The sequence below is a fragment of the Falco punctatus genome, assembly GCF_963210335.1.
Source record: "Falco punctatus genome assembly, chromosome: 7".
NCBI lineage: Eukaryota > Metazoa > Chordata > Aves > Falconiformes > Falconidae > Falco > Falco punctatus.
Genome location: NC_137587.1, coordinates 55,024,501 through 55,047,662, shown reverse-complemented (window position 1 = coordinate 55,047,662; position 23,162 = coordinate 55,024,501). Strand labels below are relative to the sequence as shown.

At 42.4% G+C, this 23,162-nt stretch overlaps 1 protein-coding gene across 1 annotated transcript; it reads right to left on the bottom strand.

The window, feature by feature from the left end:
• Positions 1–109: 109 nt before the first annotated feature.
• Positions 110–11,904, bottom strand: MNS1 (meiosis specific nuclear structural 1). The gene is made up of 10 exons (XM_080396663.1): positions 8,555–11,904; positions 8,348–8,470; positions 8,053–8,180; positions 7,043–7,145; positions 5,993–6,222; positions 5,061–5,277; positions 4,873–4,980; positions 3,110–3,367; positions 2,074–2,199; positions 110–421 (listed from the first exon to the last, which is right to left on the bottom strand). Exons 1-10 carry the CDS (start codon positions 8,555–8,557, stop codon positions 323–325), a joined length of 1,395 nt encoding a protein of 464 aa, XP_080252789.1. The 5' UTR covers positions 8,558–11,904; the 3' UTR covers positions 110–322.
• Between the last annotated feature and the right edge of the window lie 11,258 nt (positions 11,905–23,162).

Here is a 23,162-nt window from a genome sequence, read left to right as displayed (position 1 = left end):
TAAGAGAATCTTATAGTCCATACTGAAATGCACACAACAATTTACACTAGCTTAGGTTTCTGCAGAGTTGCTGGAGAAAACATTTTTAACTTTGCAACATCACTGAGAATAATTGAGAACTCCACAAGAGTTTATTGATGAAAACACAAGGACAACATACACTTAAAGAAAACTAACTGCTCATCAGTTTAGCAGTCCAGTCTTAAAATGGAGATTTTAATGATATTAAAAAGGAGTTCCTCACCGTTAAGAACATATGGAAATTTTCCTTAGAAAAGAGATGACACCTTGTGGCAAAGGAGGAGATGAGATGCAGGAAATTTCAGCTCTCTTCTGAAAAAGCATTACCTCTTCTCTTCTGGTAAGCCAGTCTAAATTCCTCTCCAAGCATGTTGACATCATCTTCGTCTCTGAGTATTCCCTGCAATAAGGGGAAGAAACATACATCGGAAGGTTAAGCAAGATTATTGTGGATCCCTGCAGTTTTCTATGGAAGTGAACATAACAGCCTGTACCCGCGGTACCGGTGTGACCTTTCAAACAGCCCTGAAAACCATCACAGAACTTTAACAGATGAGTTCCAAGCTGGCACAGGGGGTGCCAACCTAGAACCACCGCTCTCGTTCTTTGTGCAAACCATGGTGAGAACCCCGTAACGATTCCAGCGTGAGCACTGTACAAAAGGCAGCATTTACCCGCATTCTGCTTCTAACAGCAGTGATCGTAGTCAGCACAGGTGCGGGTTTAGTAACATCAAGCAACTGCACGGTAAAGCAGCACTGGCTGGGGCAGGGCTCTGCCTCCACCTTTAGTGGTGTAGAAGTTGGCCCATACAAGGAAATAGTTTTGGAAATCAGCTGCTAATGAACAACTTAATCAGAACCTATGTTTTGTGGAAAGGAAACAGAAGAACCTAGAAATCTAAATCTCTTAACTAATTCTCAATTAATTTTAGGGCTAAAAATGTGTACGACCTACAGAACACACCTTGCAACATTTTAAAAAATATTATAAATTGAATTTATACTGGAGGCTCTACAATTAGGTAGCACCTTCCTATTTAACCGCTTTGAGTCAAGCAACGTGGTGCGTGACCACGTGATTCAGACACACTGTTGAGACAGAGAAAGAATAAAGCAGAATCTCAACACCACGGAACAGGTCTGAGCCTTGGACACGCAGAAACAGCCAAGACTTCCTACAACGGTAAATTCAAACCAGAAAACTGTATCAAGATATTGTCGGTTTGAGTTATCCTTTAATCAAATCTATGTTAGGAAATAACTCACTCTCAATTTTACAAATTCAGGCACCAAATTAGCATATTAATACTTGAATAAAATTTATATTCTTCTGCATTTACCATGTTTTCCAGTACTGCAGAAAAGAATTTCTTTAAATAGTCAGATAATTCTCTCCCTACTGTAAAGGCATTTTTGCATCCCTCAAGCAGCTCTCCATTTGTGTGCCATCGGGTGATCTTTCAGATTATGTAGTGTAACACAAAATAAATTGTAGTTTGTTCCTATGACAAGAATTGCTTCCATCTTTGTAGCTTTTAAAAACACAAGGACAAACAAAGCGAACTTTGAAATGCTTCTGTAAGCGCTGCAGTTTATTGCACTGCAACAGAGAGGAGGCTTGTTCCAAGGTAACAGAAGACTTAGAAGATGGCCAACACTCTGAAGAAATAACTCCCAAAACCCCAACTGAGAAATCTGGTGGAAACAGGGTTTAAGATACAGCGGACGCCTGTCTAGCCAGAAAAGCCCCGCTTTAAAACTTAACGTTCCATATTCCAAAAACTGGATGCGCAAAGCACTGTGGAAGCTTTCAGCAAGTTCTGTTCTGGGTATCAAGACTGCAGTAGAGTCTGAAAGCATAATTTTGTAAATTGCTTCCCAGCTCAAAAAGAGAAAAAAAAATAAAGGAAAAGGTGAGCACGGGAGAGCTGACACAATAAGGACACCCACTGACTCCAGGAATTTACACGGTTCTGCAATTTCAACTAATCTGAGAGAAAACTGATTTACAGGACAAGTACTTAAAGCATTTAAAATAAAATTCACTTACTCGAGGAAGATAACCCAGTAATTTAGACGCATGCTCTCTCAGGAGTTTCTGTCTCTCTTCTTCAACAATTGCATGGATGCCTTCTTGTCTTCTCTCCTCTGTCTGTCTTTCTTCGAGTTCACGCTCCTACAGTAGAAGAGAAAGTCTCCATAACTGTTCATTTTCAGCTCTATGAATGTTTGTTTCCACCAATATTCACCACATGATAAAATCTTCTGGTGAAGCAGATTTTGAACTTCTACTTACTTAACTCCTGGTCACAAGAAGTTAATTTGAAAAGGATGGAAATGCATAAGGAAAACGCCACACAGCACTATTTAAACAATACCTGTTTGGTAACTAGAAAAAGATCTTAAACAGTAGAGAAGACTGAATGCCCAGACACGGGGCTAGTCTGCTGTGTAAGCGTGTGGTCTCATACTAGAAGCCCTTCTAAAGGTAGTTAAGTTCTGATTCCTTCTTGGCTCTCAGACAAGTTAGTCTGTTCCTGCCCTACTGTTCTAGTCCAGGAAAAGCAGAAATAGGCACGTGTTCTCATGCTGATGACTAGAAATTGCAGTTCGCATTACACATGTGATGTACACCCTATACAGGTCCAAAATCTGCAGTATGGGATTGCATGGCTTGTTTTCAGTTTATGCCTTTTCTTCCTCAGATGGTAATTCAAGAGACCTTGTCAAAAATCAAGGCTGGGGCTTCCCCTTCTCACATGTCTATCAGAGCCACTGGGCAGGGATGCTGAACTGGGCAACAGTCATGTTGCTGATCCTACGGCTCCTGAAGAGCCACTTGCAGCACACATCAGGTCATACAGGGGTCTAGGACTGTTGCTGACTCACCTCTTGAGCTACAAAGAAAATTTAGCTCTAAAAAGGTTTCTTCTCATCAAACCAAAACAAAGGCCTGCTTCCCCCCTGCACATTTCTCTGCAATCCCCCTGTCACCTTTCCCTATAACAATAGCCTTGTTGCTTAGGACAGCGGAAGTATTCTCATACTGACACGCTTTGGCTCAAACCAAACGTGAAAACTCTTACTTTATCTGCAATAAACTGTTTGCGACGGTCTTCGATAACTTTTTCCACAGCCCTTCTGTGTTCAAGCTGTTTCATTCTTCGTTTCTGAGCGTTCATCTGTTCAATGCGATCGTCCTCTGCAAACTTGGCCAACATCTGTTGTCTGAAGGCTTCTTCCTCTTCTCGCACAGCTTGTCGCACCAGCTTCTTTAACGCCAGTTGCTCTTCGTATGTTTGCCTTAAGTCTAAGCGTTGCCTTATTCGCTTTTCGATTTCTGCCTATAAAGGAAATTTAATAAAATGCTGTTACTGAACATACTTTGGAAAAGTTTGATCACCATCAGCCAGTCTACCTGATTTATCTTGGAATAAGTTTACTGTAACTGTTACTTTCTAGTATAAATAACTGGAGCAAACACTCCGTATCTAATGGTGCTGTCTGGTATTAAACAGTTAAGTAAATGTCTCAAGATTCTCTAATTCCAGAACAAAAGGAGATTATTTTTTTCTACTAGCATGAAGTAAATCAACAAGACAAGTCATCCTGAACAACACTCTAAAAATAACAGTGTTAGGTGTATCAGCCTGCCTTACATTTTGTTTGTCACCCATAGCAAGGTAAGACAGCGTGTGGGCAAGCCCGTCAGAAAAAGCAAACGGCCATTCAAAAGCAAGTGTTCATTAACCCGCTTAACTTAAACCTGAACTTGAAAGTTACTGGCACCCTCCTTCATGAGATAAATAAGTGTATGAAAGGAACCATAAGGGTACTCAAAACCTTCAGTTGTCTTCCTGAAATTAAAACATAAATACAACAGGAATGGCAAAGGAAACTCAAAAAGACAGTTTTCCCTCCAACCACTTAATAAATAGACAAAGTGCTTGTCCAACTAACAACATTTAGAAAATAGCGTTGACAATAGACACTTGGTGCCAGAACAGAACTGAAAACAATTCAGATTTATTTAATACGCCTAAACCCATGTCAGAATTAAAAGATTTCTGCTTTGAACCAGCTCACAGACTCCAAGGGGCTCAAGGAGTCCCTCAGAAACATCCCAAAGTCACAAACAGCCCCGCAGACTCAGCAAATCCAAAGTGTGAAAAAAAACCCAACCCAACCCAGACCAGACCGCGACAGACCTGCCAGCATTGACAGAGGAAAAGTCATTGAAATGGGAGTTACGCGGCCTATGAAAAGCATCCTTGGAGAGAGAAGGAATTGCACACGGGATACAGGCTCACTAAATGTTCTTCGAGCATCAACAACTCCAGTGACAACGCCCAAAGACTGAGGGAGCGCTGCTCCACCACAAAGACATCAGAAGTAGTGAAGGGACAGAGGAAGGCTGGGTGAAATACTGTCTCTGCATTTGTTTTATGACTTATTTCTAGATCAGTGATTCAAAATGGTTTCTTTTTCTCTTAAAATTCTCACATCTGGTCTGCTTAAATCAGATTAGCCTACCCATAGCTACAAATGCTCCGTGAAATATGTTTTCCTGCATATAGACTACTACTTTTATTTCATAAATTTCATCCAGACCAGCTCCACTAACCTGAACGTTGTCCAGGAATTACGGCAAAGTTGCAATACTCCTCTCCACTTGCATTTCCCCTTAACGGCTTACGCACAGGTTCACGTAACATACACAGGACATATAAAAAACCCTGCTATCTGACAAGTACCAAAATACTCATGTATGTATGCGCAGAAGTCCAGGGAAAGTGAAATATTCCCCCCCAGTGTGCAGGTACTGCTTCATCTACCTGCCAGCACCTACCATCTCCTTCTTCCTTTCTGTCTCCGCTTGTTCTTCCAGATACAGCTCTTGGCGGATCTGTTCCAGTTCTTCACGCTTCTGTTGTTCTCTTTCCAGGTTCTGGGCAATCTGGTAGAAGAAGGAAAGATTTCTAAATGAAAGACACCAATGTACACTATTTTTTTCCGAACAGCTTTAGTTTTTGCTACCATGCTTTGAAGCCTTTGCTTTTTCTCCTCAGTGTCTCGAACTTTAGCCATCCGATCTTCTTCTCTTTGTTGCTGAATGCTGGCAAACTCCGTAATTCTTCTATTTTCTTCTTCCATCTCTTCCTCTTTCCTTCTCCTCCAAGTAGCTTGTTCTTTTTTAAATTCTTCAATGTATGTCTGAGTTGCTCTCATTTTATCTAGCTTCAATTGTTTTTTCCTGTAGAAGACAGGGAAAAAATGTTATTTAACATAGAGCAGAGTAATATTAAACAGACCACCCTTAACAACATATTCCAAAGACGAAGATTTAAATGGCTCTGCTTACCTATTCAGCTGGGAACCAGGTACCTGCGTTGAAAATACTTATCACTGAATTGCCCCCAAAGGGGGATCTCATGCCTTAACACCTTTCTTCAGGAGGACACATTGGACACATAGGTCTCACTACTGCGTTTTTCACATGCTCCATCCGAACAGAAAGAAGGAAGCCCAGTAGCCTAATGTGCACCAGGATCTCCTAAACTTTTTATTTATTTATACTAATATCGCTCTCTCCCCACACCCCCACCCCTGCCCCCAGAAACCTCCTTTCCTATCTCTGTCCATGAGACAGGCATGCAACATGCCTCACAAAAAGGCAGTGACACGAAGCGAGGCAGAAATATCTCATATGCCGTCATTGCCAGCACGATGGGCCCAATGGAAGCACTCCCTGGAATAAGGGGGATTTTGTGTTTGGGGAACAAGGACACAACATCGACTGAAATGACAAGCACATTCTGATGTTTCAACAGCAAAATCCGCACAAGTCAGTCTTTTGTTAGTAAAATATGACCAAGGAAAACTAAAACGGGCCTCAGTCTATGAAACAAATGTGGAATTACACGAGTTGTTTTGTTTTAAATTAATATTAAAATATCAAAGTAACTAACATTTGATCTTCCTCATAGACCTTTCTTACAATTTCATCAATCATGACTCTCTCTCTTAGAAACTCTTTGTAAGCATCCTGCTTCTTCCTCTCTTTTTCCTCAAGCTGTTTCTCCAGTTCTTGCTGATAGGCTATCTTCTCCTTGTGTCGCCTCAGTTCTGCAGAACTTTCTTCTTTGATTAGCCTTTCGTACTCCTCCTTCATCTTTTGGGCTATTTCACCCTCCTGTTTCTATAGAGGGAAAAAAAATATTGCAAGATTCTTTTTTTACTCCCACTAATACAACTTGTAATGAAAAAATACGCAGTATAAAAAGGAATTACACTGCATTACAAATAAGGCAAGTTTTCTGTCTCAGCCTATCACGTCTTAATATGCTTAATAACTTAATTCGGTAAGTAGAACCCTCAATAACTACACAACTGGAGGAGAAGTAACAATATTAAAGGCAGTTGCGTGTTGAGCAAAAATGAAGTAAAGCATCCAGCACGAGTAAAACTAGCTCATGTGGGCATAAGAATTGGAATGTGGTGTAACTACGTAGAACATCCTCAATAAATGCATTGTCTTTATAGCAATATGTGTAAACTGATTTTTGCATAAAAAGTTAAAAATTAATCAGAATCATCTGCCTGATCACAATATTATTCTATATATAAACAGAAGTTCACAATTTTTCCTGAAGTTATTCAAATATGTGTTTAATAATAGTAACATTTTCAACAATCTGTGCCTGAGGGTTCACCACAATAAGCAGTTACTGTACAAAGCGTATCAGAGTATTAACTTGGATAAATATTACAAACCCAGTAAAATAAAAACTACATCCATTCATACAGCCTAATTCACTATTACTTTGATTGCAACAGCAAAGTAAACCATTTTCTAAGCTAATTAGTCCTTCTTAACACAAAACATATTTTCAATAAACTCTGAATGTTTACACCTAACAGTATTTTACATTAAAAGATCAGCTTCAAAAGAGAAATGTTCATTCCCATACAAAGAGATACAACACTCAGGTGCTGGGATACACTGTGAAGCTAATTACCATTTTCTCATACCGCATAGCTTCTTTTTCAGCAATCTGTGCAGCTCGCTCTTTATTCATATAAGCGGATTTTAGCTTTTTTTCTAACTCTCGAAGTTCAAGACTAGTGGGGAAAAAAAAAATAATTTATCTTACTACAAGGAAGAAAGTACTCGTGGGGAAAAAACCCTGAGATTTCCATCATTATTTAAACACAATGCATAAAAAAATATTCTGGGGGGGAAACCGCAATTTTAAATGAAAAATAATGCTCTAGTAAAAGAGCAGAAAAAGAAAACAATACCTGTTTAAAAATAAAAGAGTTATCACTATTTCTACATGTGCTATTAATAGTTTGGCATATTTTACATGTAAGTATGTATATATACATAAATGTATACATAAACATGTATGCCTACATATATGTGTAAGTGTACATATATATATGGATATATTAAAAGCTAAAATTTTGTGGATCAGTTTTACCCTTATAAACAAAATTTGCTTACAATAACTGTTTATCATACCTTAATCTTAAAATAACTGTTCCTCCCAGGTCAGATTCATTTCCACTTCTGTTACAACTCTCACAAGGCCTGTCCTGTCAGCGCGCAGCTTGCAGCACCTGGCGCTGCTCTGGCCTCCCGCACTCACCTCCAGCGCTGCTCACTGACACCTGGAGCATCCCCTCCAAGCACTGCCCGCTGAGCACTGCGCAAAATCCACCTTTTCCTACACTCTTACTACTTATCGTCTTCTCTGCTGCACAAGTTTAAAAAGTTAAAGCCTATTCTAAAAAATAAATTGCGTATCAGATTTTAGCACACTAAAGCTTCCTCTCTGTTGCTTGAAAACATTGCATGCTCCATCCTGCTGCACCTATGGCTCAGTCCGACACACAATCAAGAAGAGTAAAATACGTGCAGGAAGCACACCGCTGGCCGGCTGCGCCTGTAACGGCACTTTTGCGAATTCAGATGGATTTACCAGAAAAGCTAGTTTAAAAAGCTGTCAGGATTTTGAAGCATTACCTGTTCTCTCTCACTTGTTGCCTCATCTTTTCGTCTTTAAGTTTCTCGTGGCTCAGCCTCGCCAGCTCAGCTGCCAGCCGCTCCTCCCGCTCCAGCTGCAGCTCCCTCCGGTTTCTGTCCTCCTCTGCCTGCCCAGGGCCAACAACGCCCGTCAGGCCCGTGACGGCCCCCGCAGGCCCGGCAGCGGGCAAAGGGCAGCACTACGCCTTCAGGGAACAACGGTGACAGAACCCCCCTCTGAAGGGTAAAGCCAGGCAGCGTGATCGCCTCTCCGCCCGCCGGCCCCGGCCCTTACCCGCCGCAGGGCCTCCTCCAGCCGCCGCTCCCGCTCCAGGGAGGCCCTCAGCCCGCCGACCCGCCTCCGCTCGCAGCGCTCCTCCACCTCCGCCGCCAGCCCCACGGCCCACGGCCCGGACGCCTTCGGGCGACAAGACAGAAGCGGTGCCGCAGGGCAGCCGCGGCCCCGGGACCCCCGCCGCCACCCGCCCGCCTGCTCGCTCACCATCGCGCCCGCCGCCGCCGCCGGCCGCGCTGCCACGGCAACCAGCGGCGGGAGGGCGGGCAACGGCTTCAACTTCCGGGGGAAGCCCGCCCGCCGTGCTGATTGGCCGAGAGGGCGGGCCGCCCCCGGCACGTGACTCGGGGCCTTTAGCCGCTACTGGGCGGGGCCGGCGGGAGCGGGGCGGGGAGCTGGGGGAACCGGGCAGCGTGACGGGACGGCGGGAGCCCGACGGGCGGGGCGGGGCCCCGCGGCCGCCTGGTCCCCGGCAAGGGACCCCCCCCGGGCGGGGCGAGAGGAGCCCGGTCACCGCTGCATCCGCCAGCGAAACCCGGGGCAGCTCCTCTCACCTCCAGCTTCCCTCCTACGTGGGTCCCTCAAAAACTTCCCCCATTTCAGCTTCTCTAAAGCTGTGTTTAAAATCCCCCCGTTACCTACTTTATAAAATTAATTAACAAGCTGAGCTGAAGAACACCTCTCAGAATCGGGTATGAAGTCTGCACGTTTCTATTGACCTGTGCTCAATATGCCTGTAGCAGCCTAGCTACGGGATAAAAATACTATTTAAAATCAGTTTCAAATCTTCTAAAAAATCTCCCAGATCAGCAGAATTCTTTCTGAAGCTTTGGCTAGTCGCCCTTTTTGGGAGAAAAATATTTCCCCCCAGTCCTCAGGGGACTAGATAACTATATAGAAATTGTTTTTATATATATATAAACAACTAACTAACTAACTAAACTCTAGTAGACAATTAACTGAAAAGATACAAGTGGATGGAGATGAGACAGAATAAGACCCTAAACTTTCTCTACTGCTTCTTCCCAAATGGTATTACCACTACAGCTCTCTAAAAAACATTAAATAATCAGTTTCTTCAACAGCATGCCAGGAAACAAATGCCCAAACCCCTCTTCCCCAAGGATTCCATTGACTCAGGAAGAAGGTCCACCAACTTTCAGAGCTGAAGGCTTGTAGGTGGCACAGGGAAAAAAGGTGCAAAAGATCCTTTTGCTGTCCCTTCTCCTTGGTGAACAGCTACATACCTCACTGGAAATAAATGGAAATTTCTCTCTTGTCAAACAAAATAACAAAATCAGGTTCCCTCACCTTGCTTCTGGAAATAACAGCAAACAACCTTCAGATTTAACGTTTGATCTTTGCTCACACCATATCCTCAATTTGGAACAGCAACACTCTCAAATGAGAACAAAAGTGTATCTTGACTTAGCCTCCAGCACAGCAAGGCGTTCAGACAGAAAAGTGGCAGTAAAAATGGTTGAAACCCCACACATATCTCAGAGATCAATAAGTCTGTTTACAAAGTTGTTTTTAAAATCAAGAGGTGGCTTATATTTGCATGGACACGGTACTTGTGAGCAGCGTACCTTTCACAGAAGGGACAGGACACAGCTCTACTATCTGCTAAGATCCCAAAGGGAAAAATATTTTGTGCCTTCCAGTCCTCAGTGCCTCATTGTTCATCTCCCATCCTGTTCAGGTTTGCTGCAGCGTTTAAAATGCTAAGAAGAAAGAAACACAACTGGAGAATTCTTTTATCCTCGATACCTTATGGCAGTTTGTGTTCAGAAATTCTTACCTTTAATGCCCTGGTTGTTTTCCTGAACACAAATTAAGCCACAGGGACAGTTCAGTAAACTTACGGTGTGTGCAGATTTCCGAAGAAAGGCTAAGTAACTTCAGCACGTACAGTCACCCGTGCAGAGAACAGGGAGGGGAAAACACTTCAGAAACATCCAATATACCCTTGCCCTGCTCCTTCCGTGAAAATGAGTACGTACAGATGGAAACCCATCCTTTCCCCCAGTTCAGACACACCTGCTGGTCTCGCCTCAATTTGAGAGCTCCCCCAGGAAAACTTTAGAACAGGCTCCTGTTCTAAAGCTTGGTCATCTAATTTTTTTCCCCCCCTTACATCCAGACAGAACTCTCCCTTTTTTCCCAGCTGGTGACCACTGACTTCTCAGACTCCCACTGTACTTTTCAGCAAAGAGTCTGGCTTCGTCTTCTTGGTGCCTCCCTACAGCAACTGGGGGCTGCTGCTGGGTGCCCCCCGGGCACTGACCCCCTGTTTGGGTTATCTGCAAACCTGCTGGGGCTGCAGGCACGCGGGTAGCGCACCTGCACCTGGGCAAACGCTTTGTGCCCTCCTAGCCGTCCAGTTCCCCCCGCTAAGGTCACCCTGGCTGGACGGTCCACCTCCACCTGAGGGGCGAGCATCTGCTGTTGCTATTCCTCCCAGCTGGGCAGCCACAGAAAGTGGGCGCTCCATGTTGGGCCTCCCTTGTACAATCTGATTTGGGAAGAAATCACACAGACCTACCTTTTTTTCACATCAAAGAGCAGACCTCTATGGCACCAATTAATTTCTCAGCTAAAGACCTAAGAATGTAACACTCGCAGAACAGAGTCCAGCCCAGGCAGAAGTTGCTCAGCTCACCTGAAGGAACAGAATAAAAATGTCCTGGTTTTGCAACCAGCTGGGTCAGACTCCTTACAAGCCAAATGTATTTATGTTTTCTTTCCATAATTTATGAAGTTTTTAGAATAACAGATACTGAAATACCTACTTCACTCTAGTTCGGCAAGGAATGAGTCCCAGCTGCATAATTGCTGTCAAACTCATTTTGTACAGCATTTCTTCTTGCAGCAGTCTGGTTGCAGCTTCTCATTCCTTTTTCCTAAGAGCATTAAAGACTCCCAGGGCCTGAGAGGCTTCAGGTAACCAGCAGCCAACTGTACAAACGTAGAGTTAACCCCAGCAGTCCCTTCTGAGGGTGAACTAACCTATTAATAAATGATTCCATTCCCAGTCTCGCTGTCACCACCTACTGATCTCTCACGACAGCAGAAATGAAGGCTGCTGAGGAATGAAAATTTTGCTAATGATAAAAATGATGAAATGGAGCATTAAAGGAAAAAGTCCCCTTTACTTTAGCAGTTTAAATTGAAGGTGATACAGGAACACATGGCAAAAAAAGGTCATTAAATAAAAGCGGTGAAGCTGTTTTGCAGGTTTACCTCTCTTCTAGGGCGTTGTACCAGATGATCATAACAGGAGACAGTGACAAATGCATTCCAGCTGAGATAAGATATGTGGGTCACGCTGACTTTGCAACATTATAAACTGCTATTGGGGATAACACACAGCTTCTCTGTGAGGTAATTTACCTTCTTTGGATGAAAAGATAAATGTGAATTAACAAGGAAGAGTCTGAAACATCTGAGCTGTGCTATTGATCTGCTAAAGACCTAGATAAGTCACAAAGAAACTAATGCTTGCTTTGCTTGAGATTAGTGATGGATGGGATAGCAGATTTAGCAGCTAAGGGGCTATCACTGTCAAGAAAATCCTAACACTAATTTATTTTTTTTAATTATCCTGCTGTAGTAGAGAAAATAAGTCCTGTAGCAGCAGTAGGCAGAAGTGAGAAGTGATCTTTTACTTATGACATTACAGACTGTAAACAAAAGTATTATTAAGGAACAAAAATACTCAGTGCTTCAAATATGTTCAACAGAAATACAGCTGTTCCCGATGAGAAAAATGTGAATTTAATAAATATTTAGTGTAGTATTGAGTTTTCAAAGAATAAAGAGAATAAATGGAATGTCTCTGCCCAGAAATGACGTTTGTGCAAAGGACATGAACAGAAACTAGTCTTTTAGGGGTGCCATGTTCTTTGCTTTTTTTGGGCTTCCACCTCTGCTCAGTCCTACTGATCAAGAGTAAAAGCTGTGAGCTGTGCATCTAAAGGCTGACGTTGACTAAAACCACTAAAATGCATTTATATCCCCATCATTGTATAGCATGTATTTCTGAGTAAATTCAAGAGTTCCTAACATGTCATATTATCATTTATTACTCAACTATTTGAGTTTATAAAGCACCCACCTACTCTTCTGAGGAGACACACTTTTAATGACTGAATACATAAATTCCGAAGACCACAGATGAATTTTACTCCATAGTGACACTACACTCCAATGTTTCTTACAGAGGGTATTTTTGCTGGTTGGACATGAAATAGTTGTTATTCTAGTTAAAAGGACAGGATAACACCAAAACAAATTCCTTAGGTAGTTTGTTGAGAGGATCTTTAAAAATAAAAATTGTGGTGTAGTACTAGTACACCAGATTATGCTTCTGTGCAGGCAGAAGGATTAGACAGCTCCATCCAGGCTTAAGTGTTGACAAAATCATTTTTCATCCCACAATCTCTTACCTCCACACAATCCTTGTCATTTCTTTGTTTCCGCATTAGCAATACCAGAAAACATAAGTGCTTCTTAAACCATGTAGCCCAAACTCATTTGATGCTGTAAAACAATAGCAGGGAATTAGGACACTTATTTCATCACTCATTTTCAAGTCTCTTCTCCAGCCAGCATTCAGCCTTTCAGGATTTGGCCAGGGTCAAGATGGGAGAATGCCTTAAGCTCTCTGACTGCTTCTTTTATATTTTCTTTGGGTGCTTCCGTTTCTCTGCAGTTTCTGTCCCATTCCTATTACTCCACCCAATACCAAGTTTGTGGCTTTCTGCACCCCTCTCATCGATCAACGTTATTTACATTGTTTAGTAGTAGCCATAGTAAGTGTCCTATATATTCTACAGTTTCTTACCATTTCTCTACTTTAACGTTGCAGTTCAATTGCTTCTTATTAACCTGAAAAAAAAAATAATTTCAGGTAACCTGAAAACAGGCAGCAATTACAACACCATCAACATCAGCCAGGTTTTGTACAACATCCAACACAGTGAGCTGGGAAATGAGCTTTTACAGCACACAGCAGAGTCTGAGCTTCCTTGCCAGCTGGCTGCCTGGCTAGATGACCTATTTGGGTTATGGAACAGAGCATTTCTCCTGTGCATTTGGCATGACTTTGCTAGCATTCAGTGATTAAAAAAACAATTAGAGCGCCACGTCCACCATGTGCTTTTTAATCCAACTAGCAAACACTGGGGAGAATACTAGTTGCAATTACCAGGCTTTCTGCTTCCATTTTTTCAAGCAAATATTCCAGGCAGAGCAAATACAGTTCTTCTATGTAAAGAATGTTGTAAAACCGCTGCTATAATGACACTTCTGCTTTGTGCAGCAAGAACTTTATCCACTTATCATAACCAAACTCCTGTCCCCCATGAGAAAGAGTAGAGATCATAAGTTCAAGCAAAAGGACTGAATTGTCTCTTAAGGAAATTCACAGTTCAGTTGAGAATCTAAATGTTTATGGGTAAGTAAGTTCTGTTTCTAAAAGCTTTTCAAAAAAGTTGCGTCTATTTACATGCGAGCTCTAATTTAATTATTTGTCAAAAAGTGCCCCTCAAGATAACAAGATCCATTTGTAGCTTTTAATTTGGAAGCAGAAAGATTAAATACCAGACTGACTTTTTTTTGCTACTCTATCCTATCCTATCCTTGCCTGTGCAGGGTTTAGAGGCGGCATTTGAGTAACCAGCCTGCAACGAGCTCATCTGCCAAAGTGCCCAACAGAACGTGGCAGTGGGAGCATCTTGGAGGGAAACCAGTCATTGCTTCCAACCCAGCAATCATTGTCACCTCCGCTGATTTTGGCTGTCATTTAACCACTTGACCAGGTCACAGTTTTCTTCTCAGTGTGTTATATGCAATGCCACCAGGACATACACCTCTGGAAGGAAGATTCATAATTTCCAAGGCCAAATGAGATACTGAGAAAAAACTGTCAAGTACTTAAAGGTTTACTCTTTTTCTCCCTATAGCAGCACCCATAGGAAAGTATACACTGAGTAAAAGTGTTGGACAGCATATGCTTCCATAACTGCCTACTCCCTTGGAAGCACTGAGTCCAGGTGTTAGTATATGTTCTAACTTGAGTGTAGAAGAACGCACTAAGAAACGTACTTAGAAACATGCAGAACCCCTGTCACTCCTGCGAGATACCACCAAACACAATTAATTCCAGAGTTCAGTTTAGCGTTTGTGAATAATTAAAAAGCTGAGGAGCTCCAAAGGGGAGCTTAGCAACGAGCAGAAAACTAAGAAGAAAGATGCCATTTGCAAACAGCGGAGTATTTAACATACTAATCCTAACCATAACCTTAAGCCAACCAACAGAAAGGGCAACTGAAGGACAGTTACAGAAAACAAACAGCAGTCCCAGAAAGGGCTGAGAGCAACGTGAAAAATAATTCTGCTGCCTGCATCCATCTCTTCCACTAGCATTTCATTCTGCCCGTCAGCCTTGGCGCAGCCCTGTGACGAGCCCCAGGCTGGCGGAGGCTCTGCTTCCCTGCCCGGCATGGGGATGTGTCTGGAGGAGTCCTGGGGCATGTTTAGTAAAATCCCTGATGTTTTATTCAAGAGCCTTTAGAGAAAAAAGCACACAGTGGTTAATGATACATTTCACTGCTGATAAAACAGCAATTTTGTGCTCCAACGAAATTGCAGGGGTGAAGTGGTGAAAATTGCCTCTGCGTTGCTATAGACTAAAGCCCACAGGTTCCCGCCTGCCAGGCATTCCCAGGCTCTCCCCTCTCGCCCCCCGTGCCAGGTCTGTGAAGGGGCACGCTGGTATGGGGCCCTGCATAGCTGGGGAATCACGGCACAGCCAGCGGTTGCCAAGGCGGCTGAAGAGGCTGTTTTCAGAGGCTGCGGCTCTGCACCACGCTCCCTGCCTCGCACCATGCTGCCCGGCATGCTGTGACCCGCTGCCCAGAAGCGGGGCTCACCCAGCCCCCAAAGCTGTGTTTCCTTTGCCACCTGGCAGCTGAACTCCCACCAGTCCCTCGAGCAGCGCCCAGCTGGCAACTTGTCTGTGCCAGAACCTTCGGCACCTTTTCCCCAAAGCAGCGTGTGCTCGTGTCACGCCTACTGCTCAGCACTCCAGCAGCGAGGGGAACCAAAGACACACAGTGTCTCCCCTAAGCAGATGACAAGCAGCAGTCCACTTACGTGACCCTTCCTCTCAAGCTGTTATATTCCCAGATACTCTCTTCCCAATTCTGACCTCCTCAGCACCCTTCAGAACCGGGACAGGCTGTGAGCGCGGGGCCCACGCTGTGCTGCAGGCAACTGGCAGGACCAGCGCAATCCCACCCCGACGGCTTTGCTACGCATCAGTCCCTGTGCCTGCTTGAAGCTCATCCTTACTATGGAGATGATCACAGAGTCGGTGCAGAGGCACCAGCTGATTTTAGTCCCAGAGCTACTGCAGGAAAGCAGGGCCCTTCTTTGTGTCTCTGTAGAGAAGGAGATCTAAGGACACTGTAACTACTGTTTTGCTTGGGAGGAGGGAGGAGAGTGAGGGAGAAAGTCCTCTCATTTCACTGAGAAAATCTCAGATCATATAGAACTGTAAAAAGTAAAATACACAAGATTATAAAAGGACTTCCACCGGTAAGCAATATTTGCTTCCTGTTTCATATCTTAAGACAAATTGCTTACTTGAAATCAGAAAACTTTGTACACACATGTACTGTAACAAGTAACTATAGAGTTTGTTGTGTGTTTATACCTTGCACAAGAAGCAGACTTAGTTTTGGAATAAACAGTTGCACTGAAATTGTATTTCTACAATTTAGAAATCAAACCGATTCTAATTTGCTACAGCTGGACACCACCTGCAGAGTACTGTTTAAGTACTCTGAACATTACGCACTTATCTTTTAAATATTGATAATGCCATTTTTCATTTATGTGACATGAAGTCCCACAGGGAATAATTATGCTAATAAACCTTAATGATTCTTGCAAATAAATGATCAAACAAAATTGCTAGTGTTGATTTATATTAATGGATGCCTTTAGGAGGAGATTTGTCAGGATGTGCTGCTTCTTGAATCCCAATTCATCTTATTTAGCAGAAGAATGTACATAGTTTGTAAAACAGATTAAGTGTTTAAAATACAATGTGTTCACAGAGTTTCTGCAGTTCATAACATTCAAGCATTATTATCTTGCCTTATGGCAAATCTGCATTAAATAGCATCTTTGTATACAACTTTCCTTGGTTCTTTTTTTCCCCTCCTTTTGTCCCTTGTGGCTAAGAAAGTCCTCCTTTTGAAGATCTTTAACTTCACCTTTCTGTTACTCATGTAGGAATCCATGATCACTTGGCTGTCCTAACAGACAACTGCCACAGTCGAACATCTTTACTTTTGATGCAGTGAGTCTAGAAACATTTGCGATGCCTTAATAAGGGCGCATCACCTGATGCCAGTGACCTACACAATTTTATAGGATATGTTCAGCAGTTTCTACTTCTCTTCTGCTGTCAGATATGCTGGAAATTCCCACTCCCCGTCTTCTTATACTTTTCAAATTTTAACCAAGTTCATTTGGAAAACATTTTACACGGGCTTGCCTTTTAGCTAATAGCAAAGTTTGAAAGCAGTATCAATATGCTTCTTTTACTCCTGATTGTAGGGCAGAACATACTTAAAAGTGTCACAGGAGAGGAAGCTAAGGAAGTAACAGCAGAAGGAACTTTAATTTATGAATTTAAACTTTAGTGGAGCTAGAAGAAGAAAATAAGCACACGTTCTGTCTATTCAGCAAAACACACCTGTACAAGTGCGAGGTGGTGTGGGGTCAGGGTTAGAACCTGGCAGGGGAAGGAGAAATGTGCTTTGCCTCTGCAATACTCAGTGCCCAGTGGTGCAAGTCCTACAAGTAGGCTTAATTCTTTGCTTGGACAACTTTGCTGAATTGATCAACTCCAGCAGGATAACAGCAGAACAAAGGCACAGGATGTTTTTGTCTTTGAGGCAAATAATATGCTTCAGTAATCAGTCATTTGCTGAAACTTCTACCCGTCCAGAGATGTTTAGGATTTTTTTTGCCCCTTTTTACCTCCTCCTGCTTGTCCAAAAGTTCAGTTTCAAAGAAAAGCTAAACAGCTTACATTTTCTTTCTCTCACAACGTAACCAGCTTCCACGAAACATGACATTGCATCCACAACAGGTTGGTATTTCAAAGAGTTGACACGAGTGGATTTTACTACTGACTGGATAATACAATCATGAAATCCAGCTGAAACATGGCACTAATTGACTCCATGCACAAGGAAACCAATAACTGCAGCACAGGGATGAAGGTCTGTAATAATGCTCTGGAATGAACTGGTGGTTTGAATTATTTCTTCAAAGAGGAACATTCCTCAAAAGCCTGTCAGGTAAGGCTTTTCCTTTGTAAACTGGGGGCTAATCTTGCAGACCCTGGAAGTAATGGAAATTCCAAACACTGAAGGACTGCAATATTCAGATGAATTTTCTTACAGTTTGTGGACTGCTAATCCTCAGATTTGTCGATTCCACTTGAAACACTGCTACAGAAGTCTTTCTTTGCAATTCAGAGCACCGATTTTGCATGTGATGGGGGAGTTTGCCAGTCCTGCATTTCTGTTAAACAATGAGAAACCTACAGCCTTGTTCTGTTCATCCCTTGCATGTGGATTCTTTAATAGCTCTCCAAGCAACTAGCAGGGGAATATTTTCAAATATGTAATTACCTTTCGTATGTGACAACAGCAAAAAGACTTCGAGCAATTAGTCGGATTGGACACAGACTGAGGATTAGGTGTGCCTGAATTCTGGCTTTGTCCATAATTTGGTGCACAGCGTTCAGAAAGCTATTTTTTCTTACTGCTTTTTTGCATGCCTGCAACAACGCTTATCATACTCACACAGGAGGAACATCATATGGATTAGTACCTGTATACCTGTACAGCATCTGAACGTGTACATCACTGGATATCAGGGGCTCTCGCCATGCTGTGGGGACTCACACTTGCCCAGAGGCATGACTGCCATTCTCATCAGTCTCTCTGCTCATTGCAAACCATAAAGTAGTACTAGTCTCACGCTCTGACTGATAGAGGCTTTCTAGGAACAGGGAACCACTTTCCCAGGAGGTCCCTGGGGCAGTTTGGGCTCTGGGGGACAGCCAGAGCAGGGGGAAGCACCATGTTCCCAGCCACAAAGTGCTGTGCTGCAAGTCAGGAGCCTCAGTCCTATCTCCAGCTCTCTGTGCCGCAGTTTTTCTAACAATAAAATGTGAGTCAGCCACATACACTTCAGTGTACAAAACACACAGCACTTGCACGTGCATGTATGTAACTTTGTGTGCAACTGAAGGCTCAGTATTGACTTCTAACACTGAGGTAGTGCTTATGTGACATGGTGAGGAGTGATCAGGAGTGACCAGCCTTGACTGTGACCTGAAGTCAAAGAGATTTTGCCCCTGGTTTGAACAGGGTCATAATCTCACTCCCCATTTTATGCATGTTGCTTTTTGATCAAAAAAAAAAAAATTAAAAAATTACCCCCTCCTATTACTTTCTGCTTTAGCTTACAAATAACCGTTTCCTACAGAGATACAATTTTTGGTTAAGAAGCTAATTTTAGTATTTTCAGAAGGATTCTCTCTACCTGCTTTCTTGTCTCCATTACCTGTTTGGCATTTTCTTACCGCAGGCACTTGCTCTCCCAAGCACTCTTTTGGGCACTCCTCATTCCTGGCCTCAATTTTTCTCTTGTTGTGAAGCACTTTCCAGGCCTTGCCTCACTTCATTTACAGGTGAGGACTATTACTGCTCCTTCCTCTTCCTGAAGTGACTTCTCCATCGGTGGCTTTGGAATGACCTCTGTCATCAGGCTTCTCCAGGATCCAAGAGCTCTGTTGGGACCTGACTTCTGCAGACAGAATAAGCAAAAAGTGTGAATGTGTTGTATGAGACTTTCTCACTGTCCCTCCAACAGACAGACTCCTCTCTGCTTGGTTTTATTTGGGCATGGGTGCTTGACCTGAGATATTTTTTTGAAAGAACACTTATAACCTCTAGAAAGCTTCTGACGTCTTGCAGAGTAAATTGCCTGAATCAGTCTGTCTCTTGCGTGTTGACAGTTCCACTACAGATCTTTTCCCCTCTGCCTTGGAATGGTGTTAAAACCTTCACTCTACTGGTTGCATGGGGAAAGCAGTCACTCCTAAAATGTCTCACTTCTTCCTTCCAGGTCATTTTAAAACATAGTGGTCAGTTGAATCCCTCTGCACATGATTTCTAGGTGCTTGCTTTTTATTTGAAACACGGTCATTTCTTATTCTCATACCATCTGGCCAGACACGTCTGCTTTTGTATACTATAGATGTTCTAAATAAAGATACTTGATCCTTAACAGTTAGCTCACACAGTTTAAATAAAATGTATATATATTTACATCTAGATAATGAAATATTCACTTACACTTTGTTTTTATGCATGTAAACTGAGATTCCAAATGGATGTCACTATCAATTTGCTAGTTATTCATACGCATTCCTTAGCACTTATATAGTGGATTGATTCTATCTTAATACTCACTCGTTTTCATCCTGTGTCTCCTAAATAATTCATGTTTATTGATTACTACTTACAAGTACCACTGCATTTTGACACCAGACTCTTCAGTGGCAGCTGCATAAAACAAAATTACTGTTACCTAGACTGCAAGGTTCACTTTCTAAATATTTTCCTCTTTTAAAAACTGCCTCAAAAGGAACGGGTTTTTTTACCTACTTGTTATGTAATGTGCCAGTTTCCTGAAGGACTATAAAAAGCAAGCCCTTCTTATGAATTTCAGTATTTGAAAAACTGCTTCTCTTTACCTTCCAGGCAGCCTGTCAGCAAATACCCACCTTGCTCGGCTCGCAAGATGGAGCAGCAAGTCACGGGAAAGCACCCTGTTACTCCGCACCCAGCCTGGGATGATAATGGCATCCAATCAGTCCAGACCTAAGGTGGAGTCCCCCTGCACAAATCCTTCTCTGGACACCTTGAGCTTGAGGACACAAGCTGGAGTCTCTGTAGCAGCTTGTCCCCAGCTGAAAGCAAGAAAACAAACAAACAAACGTTATTTCAAATGCACTTTCAAAGATGATGTGAAATTTGAGACTATAAAGTGAGATATATCTTAATTAATACATAAACTTAAATACCCAGTAGTCTCAGATGCAGAAGACCTCCCTTCCATACCCTCAGCTGCATCAGATTAAGAACTTGTCTCTTTTTCTCAAGAAGCAGTAAAAAAAATTCAAGATGTTTTTCATCCCAAAATGTATGAAGCCCTCTCTAAATATTAATTTTCTGGCCAGTCCTAGTCAGCGTTAAATGACTGTTAAGGTTACAGACAGACTCTAATAAGCAGTATTTCATCTTGGGTTTGAATGGTTTAATTTAAACTGACCTGAGTAAAGACAGAAAAAATCCTAAACATTTGTTGACATTTGTTTTTTAAATAATACTGCTAAAAATGTATAATTCAGCAATAAAATAGGCAAGGTGTACAAGCAAATGATATAATAATATCAACAACAACAATAATGCTAAACAAGCTTACTCATGTCATACTGCAAAGGCAAAGCCCTTGGAATGAACTTACAATGAGGCATTGTAAAAACATTAAAAAAACAAAATAACAATACCAGTACACAATAAATACCTAACCACACATCCCAAAGATGTTTACTGTGAAATCTTTTCACGCTATGTAGATTTCATTTAAACAAAGTTTTGAACCCATTCTAGTTGGTAATCTTCTAAGTGTAAGTAGGTGCAGTAATTAAGATGCTTAAACATAAAGCCATGAAGTAACATGACATTCATGACATGCATCCAAGCTTTTCTGTAGGTCTCTTTCAGGTATTATTTTTATTGTTGATACCCTGGAAACAGTGACATTTTAAAAACAGGTCAAGTAGGTTTTAACCTTAATAAAATCAAGAATTAATGTATTGATAGCATGTCATAGCGTTGTTCAGGTGGAGAAGCTGACTCTCACCCCTCCTCAGGGCAGATGGAGGGGAGAGGGGAGTATCCCCAGGCCACCCAGTGCTGCAGAAGGGTTTGGTACCATTCTCACAGAAGTCACATGGAGCAGCAACATTTTTCCTGCGCTTTGCCCCGACAGGGAAAGCCACACTGTGCAACCACTGTTTTACCAAGGGACAGAAAGGGGAAATGAGCTTTTGCACCTGTTTGCCTTAGCCCTGGGAGAGGATGTCAGGCTGGGGATGGCTATAAATATAAAATAAAATACACTATAAGCCTTTACATTGGCTTAATGTAAGAGTTTGCTGTACTCTGCTCTTCCCTTAACTTCACAATATCAGCGGTGCCTTTTTTTCCCAGACAACTTTCTGTAGGACTCACCATTTCTGTTAACTTCAGCCTCACATTCACCGAGGCCACTGAATATTTATCAAATTTTGGACATTTCTTTTCTTCTGCTTTTTTTTTTTTTTTCTGAAAGATTTGCATTTAAATAAATAACAACAAAAGAAAGAGCTGAAAAGAGTCTTCCAGAACTTTCTTTCCCCCACTTTACCTCTTTCAACTTTTGCACCATCATTGCAGTCATTGTCTACCAAATCTTCCCAGACAGACAGAGAATATATTACTGCTGCAAAACCCAAGATGCAGTTTAGGAACAATAACCGCATGGGATTACATGAGTTTACAACATGCATATTGTTATGCTACCTGTAGCTGTTTATCACCATTATTAAAAAGTCTACAATATTTGCTTAGTCCTTCATGAAAACTGATGTTGAGTTTGCTGTTTATTACCTCTATGTTATTTGATTTTTCCTGGAAGATGCTCTGCTAGAAAATGTGAATTTATTTTCCTTTAATTAATTAAAAATTAATTTCTCTCAGCATAATTTTCTATCCTCTCACTGGGCAATAGCCACTCTTCACACAAAGAGTCTCCTGGCAGCATCCCCTCCCCATTTGGGTACAAATGCCACCTGTGAGGACCTGTCACCTTCTTTGGTGCCAACAGAACAGATATTTCTGTTGGGCTGGCTCCAACAAGGGTGGGAATCACAGCTCTTGCATGTTAGTTCTTGCAAGCAACAAAAAAGCACCACCAAGATCTCGTCTGCACACTCCTGGCATAGGCTTTCTCTTGCCCACAGGCACCCCCTGCAACACCTCCAACATCCACCAAGCAGTGAATAACCTGAAGACCAGAGAAACTGAGACTTTTGCTGCTAAAGGAAATGGCTGCTCAGGACACAAATAGCTGTGGGGAAAGGCTCTGAATCAGTTTTCCCTCCATTCCCACTCAGCACAGAGAAAGGGAAGACGTAAATACACCAAAGGAAAAAAAATATTAATTTTATTTTTTTTTTTTTAAAAAAAAAGAGGCACGAGCAGGAACCTCAGCAGCTTGAAGCTGCTTCTGAGGGTCTGCAGGAAAAATGAGCCAACCTCTACTAAATGTCCACTAACCTCAGAAACAATGGAGCTCGTCGTCCTCTCCCCAGCACTTCCTGAACTCCTGAAGAAATGAACAGGAGCAACCCAAGCTCCTCTCTCCCCTCCCTATGTTGTGCCTGAAAAAACCTGTGCCAGGGAAAAGGCAGAACCAGACGATGAACCAGAGGCATCTGAGTGTATGATGCCTCATACTAACTCACACTTGTAAACAGATGGTTTCAAGGGCAGCTTTTCCATTTGTAAGAGATTTTTTGGCCTTGCTGTTACCATGATGATGTCGGAGGGTCAAGGATAACACAGCAATGACTTACAACGCCACAGCTAGAGGGACAGGACAGGTGTAAGAA

Bases quoted from the DNA above. Each gene is read 5' to 3' on its own strand.
- MNS1 (XM_080396663.1), bottom strand. The intron at 6,223-7,042 runs GTAATTAGCTTC...TTCCCTCTATAG, and splicing joins CTATGCGGTATGAGAAAATG to AAACAGGAGGGTGAAATAGC. The intron at 4,981-5,060 runs GTAGCAAAAACT...TTCTTCTACCAG, and splicing joins AGCAAAGGCTTCAAAGCATG to ATTGCCCAGAACCTGGAAAG.